This window comes from Taeniopygia guttata, chromosome Z, assembly GCF_048771995.1.
Source record: "Taeniopygia guttata chromosome Z, bTaeGut7.mat, whole genome shotgun sequence".
In the NCBI taxonomy this organism is placed as follows: Eukaryota; Metazoa; Chordata; class Aves; order Passeriformes; family Estrildidae; genus Taeniopygia; species Taeniopygia guttata.
The window spans coordinates 56,434,432-56,445,843 of record NC_133063.1 but is presented as its reverse complement, the minus strand read 5'-3'; the positions used below and the strand labels follow the sequence as shown (position 1 = coordinate 56,445,843).

At 34.4% G+C, this 11,412-nt stretch overlaps 1 protein-coding gene across 13 annotated transcripts in view; it reads left to right on the top strand.

The window, feature by feature from the left end:
* The window catches only part of PDE4D (phosphodiesterase 4D), a 527,299-nt gene that overhangs the window by 503,142 nt on the left and 12,745 nt on the right, over nucleotides 1–11,412 (top strand). For all 13 annotated transcript variants that reach the window (XM_072922389.1, XM_072922391.1, XM_072922390.1 and 10 more), the window contains 2 exons: nucleotides 7,013–7,106; nucleotides 10,646–10,818. In XM_072922389.1, coding sequence (XP_072778490.1) covers nucleotides 7,013–7,106; nucleotides 10,646–10,818 — 267 coding nt within the window. The remainder of the gene's footprint in view (nucleotides 1–7,012; nucleotides 7,107–10,645; nucleotides 10,819–11,412) is intronic.

Below are 11,412 nucleotides of genomic sequence, written 5' to 3'. Positions count from 1 at the left end.
GAAGAATGAACTGCATAGTATAGTCTTTCTTAGAAATTGTGCTGGGACTTTTAAAATAATATTGCTTCAGTGAATGATTAGACCAAGTCTAAAGCCAAAGAAATTCAGAACAGTTTTGTGTTCTATCAGAAAAATTTTATTTCTAGCCATTAAAATGTTTTTAAAAACTCCAAATACCTTAAAACAGAGATACTATACAATAGAAGAGAGCATGAGTAAAGAAGCTGAGGATAATGGGTGGATGTATGACTCATGCTGGTTTTAATAGCTGAAGAAAGGTGAAATTATGAACACTGTGTTTCAACAGCATTTTTGGTAGCCTCTGTGAGTGTGACAGCTTATTGATTAAAACTCTGGAAATTGCCATCTTTTAATACTGATCTATATTGTTACGAGGGGCAGTGTGAACTAGCTTGAAATAGCAATACTGCTAGAAAATGGAACAAGCGTTATCTCTTTTATGGAAAAGTTTAGCATCAAGGAGTTAAATCAGTATGCCTGTAAACACATAGAACTGAAATCTACTTAATAAAAAAACACATCTGAGCTTCGGTTTATTCCTAAAAAATTATGTTTGTGCTTAAGAAAAATGCTGCTGCTTTTATACTTTTATAATTGTTATCGTGTGTAAAACAAAACTGTCCTATGCTTGACATACAATAAATGTACCAAATAGGTCTGCTTTAAAGAAACTCTGATTTCTCCTGAACTAATTAAGGCATATGTTGAATTAAATGACTAAAAATAGCACAAGCATTGTATTTGCACAATTGAATTTCTTATGCTTTCCTTTATTAATACCTACTTTTACAATAAATATATGTCTTTTAAAATAGAAGTGCAAAGCCTGATTATGTCCAAATATGAGTACTTTCCAGTAATGCTGAATTGTTACGATGTATTACCCAGGATTTTGATCAGTCATCTGTAAAGAAATTTATCCCATTATGCTAGTTAGGTAGATTACTTTCTTGTTTGCCAAAGCGATAAGATGAAATTACTTTGCATTTCAGCTAAAAGTAATTTATTGTAATTTACTATAAAGTATTTCCTGCATTTCTAGGCAACTGCTGTCATGTTCCTCTTGCTAAATCAGAAAAATTCAATCCAATTAAAAAAAAATCAAGTTCACTCTTACTGCTTAGCCTTTAGAATTCACAGACTTTTTTTTTCTAATTGAAGTTTAGCAGATATGATGGTAGGTGTAATTGAGTACACATGGGGAAAAAATGTTCTTTGTATAAAGAGTGACCTATACTGTCTACAGACAATGATTTTAGTTAATAAGCTAAGTTTTCCTTGAGCACAATTTTATTACAGTGATTTTTGAGAGAAAAAATATGAGAAGAAGCGAAAACATGCTGTTCTTTGTGATATTCAAAACAAGTATGTAGAGAATGTATGAAAATCTGAAGATTGAAATATCTTATTCTGAGATTGCAATATATATTATAAAATGTATCTTATTCTCATTGTTTGTAATATAAGATATAACATTGTATATGTTTCTATCCCATATTATACACTTATTTCTGTGTGCTTCAGGCTGTACTTTATCTCCCATGAATTATTATTTTGGAAAATGTTTACCCCTGTTTTTTGAGTATCTTTTACTGAAAAAAATGAGCACCTCTATCACAATGACAGCCTTAGAGATATCTGCCTTTCTGTAGCTTATTACAAAAAACAGTGCCTGGCCTTGATACTAATTAAACCCATGGGCTTCCAACACAAACCTTTAGCTATTAAGAATGCTGTTTATATATCTAGAATGCTGCTAAAATCAAAGATAGATTTGCATCAATAAGCAGTGCAGACAGAAGCCTTATGTTAATTTGTAAGTCTGACTTACTTAAAATTCCTTGTTACATTGTAGAATATAAGCTTTTCAAATCTAGTAATATAATATAGTTTATTCATTTTGAGATACAAGTATATTTTAAAAATAACATTGGTAGATATTTCAGAAGCAAAACATATTCATGTAAGTTGAATGTTCCAAGTATTAATAGCATGTTCCATAGATATATTCTATTTCATGGAAGATTTTAGAAATGTTACCTAGAAAAGAGGCAGGCACAAAGGCTGAAACTCAGGTCTTTGCCCGGTGGGTTTGGGAGCCATTGCTGTGAGAATCCCCTGTCACTCTTGAGCATTTTTATTCCAGCACCCACTGGACTTGGAACTTGATAAATGCTCAAAGTGGAGGCCAGGTGGGACTTTTTGGTCCATGGACTGCCTTCTAACTCTAGTTTCACCTTCAGTATTGGTGCCAAAGGCTGTGTTGTAGGCAGCCTCTTTACAGTCCCTGGGATGCAGCAGGTTTCTCTACAGAAACAGAAAACCTGCATGGAAGAGACCCTGCTGCTGCAGGGAGTCTACAGCAAGAGTGGTTCTGTGTGCTTCCTCTTGACACAGCTAACTGCTTGCTGCTTCTTTACTTAAGCTCTTTGTTAGTGAACCAAGAACTTTACACAAAATTTGTAAAATCTTCTAAAGTGTAAACAATAACCTGTATATATATAAAGTGTGTGGTCCAAACTTGTTTGTGGCTGTGAATCAACTCTATTTGGATCTTGGAGCTGGTGATTCTTTCTAACATATGTTCAAATTTTTCCAAAAAATCTATCAATGCCCTTGTTGCCATCTGGGAACATGGTTAATCCAAAAGTTTGTCTGTGTTTTACTGTGTGTCTTTTCTGGCACCAGAAAAGTATCTTATTTTTAAAAAAAAATCCCCCATGTATGCTTATCTTTAGCTGACAGCAGTAATATAGCTACAGAGATGTGCATACATTGGGCTTTAGCCCAGAAAGACCTAAACTACAAACCTCTTCTTGGGAACTTAAAACAATTTAGGAAATTTTTCTCAATTCATTATTATTAATGTATGTATCTTTATTCTCATGTAGTACAGTTTTTGCTACAGCAGACTTCTTAGGTTTATAAAGGGAGATAAAGGTTCACATCTACGCTTTTCACTTTAGAGACATTTTTAATGTTATTGGAATGCTCTGTTGTATTTGTGCTCCTTCTTATTTCCCCCATCCCCCTAACCCCAGCTGAGACTAAAATAGAAAATAAATAGAAGCAAATGAAATTTAAAAAATTCTGCTTAAGGAAATATTTTCAGGGTTTGTTTTAGAAAATATCTTATGGCTCCATTGCTCTGACATCAGTATTTGGCAGTGAGGAACTGTATAATTGACTTAATGGGCATTTTATTGCCAGCTCATTTTCAGGGTGATTTTCTAAGGATATAGTCAAGGATTGTCATGTTCCAAAGGGATGCATGTGTCATTTTTCCAACTTAACAATGCCTAGTGGGATGTCTGAAAATCTTTCTTTCTGAGAAAAAATACAATATATGCACAGATCAGCCAAAATCCTCTGCTTCCTCCCCATGCTGAGCTCACAATATCATAATTAAATCGTATGGTTCAAATGTTTATTAATAAAAATAGGTTTGTTCTTTATGATTTATTTTCTTGAATCTGAAAAGTATATAACATTCAGATTTTTAAAATTCTTATTCAAAATATCATCTTTATTATTTACTGTTGTTAAGAACAAGGTGATTTTATGTCCTCTTTCACTTGTTTTGAATATAACATGCCATGTGTTATTTCCAGTATGAGATTGTTGATTCTAGCTAAGTTTCAAGCACTTAAGGGTGTTTCTTGGATAAACAAAACAGTGTTGGCTCACAGATGTAACCAACTTCTCTGGCTGGCAATAAGAACTTGTGGGAACCATGTGAGAGGCAAAATTTCATTATAAAGTAATTGTGCAGAGCTGTGTAAGACATGGATCTTTGAAACAGTTACTATGCATGGGTGCGCTTGGGCCCAAATTAAATCTTGAGAAGTAGGTAAAATTGGGAAAAATAATAGTGTTAAATTTGGTTTTGCTGTTTGAATTGCTTTTTTGTTAGAAAAGGGTTTTTTTTCCTCAAAAGGCAAGTTATGAAATGTAAGCGGACTGAGCAATGTACAGATACAGTGAAACAGAGTATAAACAAAAAAATATTTGAATATCTTGATTGCTGTTTGTCTCTCATGTTTGATTTTTTTTAATATTCTCATATAGCATTATTGTTTTGCACCTGCAACTGCTTTCTGCATATGGTCTTCAGCTTCATCTGATTCAATGGCAATGATGGTTATAAGGCCTTGTCAGATTATTAGAAAAATCAAAACAGTTCTCTAAACTCCTGCTTAGTCCAGAAGTTTTCATGTCAATTAAAGTCTTGGTCCTGTGGCGTCAGCAACATCTGAAAGAGTATGAGGAAATTGTGCAGCTACAGTTCTTCAAAGACAAAGGCATCTCCTATTGAATTTGCTCTCAGCAGGAGCGCCTTGCAGAGGCTGAGGGACTTGTTTCACTTTACACCCTTGTTCAGCAGTAACACAGACTATTCTGCAGCTCTCATGCAGATGGTTGTTTTCATGTTCTGCTGACTTGTGGGGTGATGGGAAGTGGGAAGATGAGGGTTTCCATCAGACCTAGTGGGGAACATAGCACTAAGAAAGAATGCTATGTACTTTCCATTTGCTGTGGATATTCATACTACAAATACTGAGCTGAAAATTCTTAGAGAATATATGCTCCGTAAGTTCCATAAGATGATTCCCAGTATGCAAATACAAACCTCTCTACCCACCCCTGCAGGTAAATGTATTATTTGGGAAAAAACAAAAAATCCTTCCTATTTCCTGTGCAAATACTGATTTGTTCCTCTTTCAAAGATGGAAAACTTTTAAGAAGACATCCTGAAGAGTACATGCCAGTGGTAGCTAGATGGTCTTTTTTTTCCAGAGTGTGGAACATGACACAATTAGTGTTTTTCTGCAGCAAAAACAGCAACACCAAGTTGGGCATTATGTAGAAGTGTTTACTATTAAACAACCAGGCAGATGAGGATCTATTGAAGTTAGGATCCAGTGAGCTAACTAATTAAATTAAGGAAGAGAGAATATTGAAGTACTAATGGATAAACTGATGACATACCTGGAAGTTAATGTGGTTTTGTCAACTCCTGGCATTTTATTACTATCCCATACTCAGTATTTAATTTGAAGCTGCAGTCTCTGGATGCCATTTGGAGACAAATTATTCCATGACATCTTCATTTTTTGTCTTATATATTACAGTTTCTCACCTTTTGTGGGAAGAGAAGAAAAAGTGTGTAGGCATGACTTAAGTGTGTAAAGTGTTTAAAAGTTTAAAGACAGACTTTAAAAAAAAGTCTTGGTATTTTTGGACTAGTCATTATATTGCTTAGTAAACTTGGCTTGATTTTTCAGAATTTGACATTGGTGACAAACACTAGACATTGCTGAAGACATAAAGACTGGTTTTGTCTGGAATGCATAGCTCTGTAGTTCTCATAGTATGTGTAGCTGTGTTTGCAGTATGGTTCTAATTTCAGACATGTGTTGAGCACTTTGTAGCACATGGCTCTATCTGAGATCAAAGCTGAGCCTTTGGCTTGTGACTAAAGTAGGATTCAGTCTTTGTAGCTCTGGAACTTCCTGAGCTGATGACACATCAAGATGGCAGGAAAATGCAGTGGCTAATGGTTTTATTAAAGGTAATTTTGTTGGTCACATTGTGAGCAATATGGTAATTGGTGGCTTACAAAGATATTGTGAAGAAAATAGCAACTTTCACTATGCAAGACTACTTTGAAGAAATAGCTTTGATGATTCCAGTGGAATGGAAATGGGATGGTTAATATTTACTATAGTGGTTTATTTCCTTTGAAGAAGAATAAACTATAAATTACCAGTTTTCAATATAGAGGAATGTTTACATGTATATACTCTAAGGGTAGCTATTCCTTGATATAATGGATAGTCATGACTGCATGAAGAAGGTAAATGGTGATTCTGAAAGTGTCACAAATAATTTTGCTTTGTTAAGAGAAAAGACTGAGAAATCTAACAACAAAATAAAAGGATGGCACAATAGGAGGCAAATTCAATAGTGACTGATGCATGCTGATTTTCATTGGCAAGAGTTTGAATTATTAGTAAGTATTGCTGCTTTCTGTTTGTTGATAATATCAAGGCAGAGCTATAGTCAATGAAAATGCATCTAAGACAGTGAGAGTTATATTATGCAATTAACCTGTCAAGCATAATACCACAGGATATCATTTCACCCTGGAGTCTAGAAGAACTCTAGAAGAAAGGCGCAGTGATGTGTACCTAATTAATTATACATTTAATGGAATATTAGTATCTGCTTCTATCCTATAGACTGTCTGGAGTGAATTGCTAACTAAGGGGGAAATAGAAGGTGTTTCCCCAGATGGGTATTTTCTACCCCAATGTTTTTTGGAGATGGTTGCAGTTTTTCTGAGATAGTGGAATGGTCGAGTCAGTCATTGAATATAAAAATTTTAGGTTGGAGACAACAAAACCTAGCTCTTTTCCCATTGGCTAATATGAAATCAATAAGATATTTGGATTATTTGGAGCAACATTGTAGAGTAATTTTGAGTAGCTTAACTATGAGAGGTAAGATAGACTTGAGATGTTACGTAATGAATTGCAAAAAATGCAAAAATAGATTAATTTGCAAATATTATGAGAACAACGCTGATATATATATATATATATATATATATATATTTATATATATATATTTATATATATATACATTTATATTTACTTCCAAATTAAAATCAAAAAACTGGAAAGACAGTATTATAACTTGTGTGTGTGCAAATGCCGTAGAGTTTTCAGTTACTAGTAGGACACTGTACCTTAGTCATTGAATCACTGTGGTGTATTTTAGGAGGTTAAGAATGACATTGTCCAATCCATTAATAGGTTGGTTGGATAGATCATTGGTACATGTGATTTCTGCTTTCATAGTTGTCTTAATTTAGTATATATTCTTAATGCCATGTTCTTTCTCCAGTTATAAAGAGACTGCATTTTCTTATTCTAACTAAATTATGTCTTGATGTTGCTAACTTTACACTTTTTTGTTTTCTTTTCAGTTTAAAAGAATGCTCAACCGTGAGCTAACCCACCTCTCTGAAATGAGCAGGTCAGGCAATCAGGTGTCAGAATATATATCAAATACTTTCTTAGGTAAGACTATGAAGAGCTAACTTTTTTGCCTTTGGGGGGTTTTTAGATCTCTCTGGGCTGTGTTAGAACCTAAAAACAAGTGGCTTTCCATATTAATTTCTGCTTTGAGAAACTGTGCATTTAGCATATTGTTGTCAGCATTTGTGCAGAGAAATCAGGTTAGATCCACTTCTTCACAGCTCAATTAATTTGTGTAGGTGATTTTCCTGTGTGTGTAATTGCAGATAAATATCCATATACTTATTACAACTATTATATTTACACCGTATTAAGATAATTAATATAATGAATTATGGAGAATCACAGAGATCCATAGAATATCCTTCTGAGTTGGAAGGAACTCACAAGGATCATCAAGCTCAACTCTAAGAATGAATGTCTCATACAGGGCTCAAATATATATATATATATATATATATATAAATATATTATTTTATATATATATATATATAAAATAAAATGTTACCACTATATTTTCCACTGGAATTGTTGCAGAGGGTACAGTGTGCTGGAAGCACATAAGCACATGTAACCTCATAAAATCTCACAGCAAGCAGTTAAGATATGCACAGTTAGGTGCATGTGACTAAATAAACATCTGAATAGACTTTTTCCAGAAAGTTTTTTGCAGCTCAAGATCTTGGCATGCTGGGATGTGAGCATTAACAAAAGCCCAACACAATATTACAAAGAATATGGTTCCTTAACCATGGCTCTTTTTTCTTCTTAATATTTGTGAAAATCAAGAAAACTTCCATATTGCTGATTTTGAACATAAAGATAAAGATACTATACCCATCTCAAAAGCTGTTTTGAACAAAATACCACTAGTTCATAAAGACAGTGTAATAAGAGAGACACAGTCAAATACATTTAAATTAGGATAACAAGTACTTTAAAAAGTGACAGTCATACATGTTAATATCGATCTTATGCTGTGTGAGATGCCATAGCTGGTGCTTTTTGTGGCTTTTTTGAAAGTGGGGTTTCTGTGACCTTTTGTCCTGTCATCCCATCCAAAATGGATGGCTGGATGTGTCTGCTCAGGTTGCAGCAGTGTGCCAACTGCTGCAGCACAGCAGGGCTTCACACAGAGGGAGAGGAATAAGCTTCTGTCATGGACAAGCAATACTGCCCAGCTTCAGATGCCCTGAAAACCACGATGTGCAGTTGGCTGAAGGGATGACCCACTTAGGCTGTGGATATTGAGATGCCAGCTTCTGCTTGCTTTCACTTGAAAGCTTAAGACTTACTTTGACAGAGTAAAGAAATGCATCCATCAGCCTTTTGCATGAGATCTCAGTCATTAGCGGAAACAGGGCTGGAAAGGCAATCACTTCTAATTTACTGGACCATGGGTACTGTTTTCTGTCTGCATAAAAACTAGATACATAGAAGTGTAGGTATAAGAGCAGCACAATAGTGAAGACACCTCATCTACAGATGCATTGCTTCAATATTTTCAAAATATGCAGTCTAAGTGTATAGGTTCTGAACATCTATGCAAAGAGAAAACTTTCTCTCCCTAGAAGTATTTAATAAGTTTATTATCTAATAACTTACCTCCTCAATGTCTACAAACTTTCTCACACTTTTAAGTTAGGAAAGTGTCATGAGAATACAGGGTTTTCTGTTCTTCTTATTAAACAAACAAACCCAAACCAAAACCTAACAGTTTTCCTTTAGGGCCATATGAATGTTTGAAGTTATTTACAATGATAAGAAATATAATCTGTGTATGAGACATAAGGCTCCTACATTGTGTATAATAATATGCAAGTTTTCCTTTTTTCAGCATCATTAACCTGTTTTCTATGAATGGAAAATGTTTGAAAAACTCTAATTGAGCATAGCATAAGCAGGGTTAAAATGGCAAGCGGTCTTTTTTGGATGTTCACATGGGCACAGCCCTATTTGCTCAGAGTTGCAAAAGCAGAAACAGTCCCACAGAGTTTCTCTGGAGATCTGAAGTCATTCAGACAGACATTTCCTTTCACTTGAGTTACTCTGACAGCTCAGCTAATGAACCTCTGTTTGTTGGGTCTAAACTTTGTGCACATGACTGAAACCATAAACATCAAAGCACAAGCACAAGTCACAACTCCTCATCTGTTGTCAGTTTGCACCAGACAAGGGCTGCCACACTCCGCCTCCCCTTTTTCTCCTTACTAGGAGAGTAGTGAAGTATGATGGGGTAATACAGGGACTCAGTGCTGCAGGCTACAACCTGGTGACATTTCCAAAGTCTCTTCATTGTGATTTGTTTGGAATTTAAGGTGTCCATTAAATGTATCTGCTAAAAGGTAATTTAAAAAAAATTAAAAAAAAGGAGAAAAGAAAGTGAAAAAGCAAATACACAATGAGCTCATAATTAGAAATGGACTTGCTAACCTCATTGTGTTTCAAGGTCTGTATTGGAAATGAATACTGCAGAAAGAGAAAAAATACACATGTAAAAATCCAAATTTTTCTTATTTTCTTTTCAAATTTTATTTAGATTTAAGTATTTTTTTAGCTGTTTTGGCTCATCTCCTGTGTCAGAAACATCTTTTCTGGATTTTTGTAGTTTTACTGGTATATTCCTTGAGGTCTAGAAAATGTGGAGGTATATTTCAGTAAAAGAGGTAATTTGAAGGGAGTCATTAAACTCTAGGTTGAAATACAGCATGAATAAAAGAAACAACAAACAATCCATGTTCCTAGTAGTTTTTTTCAGAAAAGCCCTTCATTGCACTGACTTGGGTTTCTTTGGAGCAGATGTTTGCAGTGCTCCACAACCCCATATTGATTCTGGAGCAATCCTATGGCAGTTGCCTAAATATATTTTACTCTCAGTTTAATTCTTGTCTAAAGTTTGCTGGCACATGTGTTGATTAATTTTTATTAAGTGATTCTGCTGATACTGCTGGCAAAAACCAACAGCAAAATTCAGCGGTTAACAAAGCACTCTCTCATTTTGTCATTACTATTGACTCTAGTTGGGAATTGCAGAAAGACTACATTGGTGGTATGAACTGCCAGCAATCCAAAGTGCTTTTAGATGTGGCTTGGAAAGCACAAAAGGCTTTCCAAGTTGTACAGTCTTAGTGGACAGGACCAATCCACAAGTATTAAATTCTTTGAGTCTTCGAGTCCTGAAAAAGTTTTCTAAAGGTTTACATGAGGACACACATAGACAGCTTTGAAATACAAAGTGGATTGTTATGCAGTTGTAATAACATTTTTATACTGAGATGATTGACCCTTTCTACAGCACTAGGGATATGGCAGAAGTGGTAATCAGACAGTCACAAGCTGCATTTAAAGCCAATTCAGAAATAACGAGGTTATTTGAGTAAAAGAGATCTGCTTTTACTGAAATATAGGTCTATATTTAACTTTTCATGGGTTTAGTGACCTTGACAGAGAGAATCTATTGCAAAATCTTAAAAGAGGTTTTTCTAATAATTAGAAAGTCCAAAAGGTGCAACTCAGCAGTGAATTTTATAATATTTATAATTGTTTTATAAATTATTCTCTTTTTATTTATTCTTTTGAAGACAAGCAACATGAAGTTGAAATCCCTTCTCCAACACAGAAAGAGAAAGAGAAAAAGAAGAGGCCAATGTCCCAGATCAGTGGAGTCAAAAAACTCATGCACAGCTCCAGCCTAACTAATTCCAGTATTCCCAGGTTTGGAGTTAAAACAGACCAAGAAGATGTCCTTGCCAAGGTAGAAAATATATATATATGTCCTTGAAATTATATAAACAGAGTATGGACTTTTCAGTATTGTTCTGGTTATTGTTCTCTATTTATACACATTGATTTTAAGCTGCAGCACCAAGCTTTTATACCACTTGAAATAATCCAAATTTCTTGCAGTGAAAGAATAGCAAGTAAAATCAGAATCAGACCATAAGGGTTAATTTCAGCATGAAGACAATTTCATCTGAAGATGGAATTTAAATTAACATTTGTGTATCCATAAAGAAAGTTTCCTATTCATAAATAGTATCTGAAGATTGAAGGGTAAACATACTGTATAACATCACAGGAATGAAAATGTATAGATAGCAAATTTATTTTTGTTTAAATGCACAAGGGTATATAGCATTAGAACTACCCTTCCTAGTTTCAGCTGTATCATTTTATGTGCATTCCTTGTCTTATTTTTTAATCAAATTTCTTATTATTTTTTGCATCAGCAGCTAACTACTTGGTAATAACTTGGTATAAAGGGACTTTTGATTGAATTATGCCTCTCCTAACATTTTCATGAATCTTTTTTGAAGAGTGTTTCTTAGAACCAGGGAGAGAGCAGCAG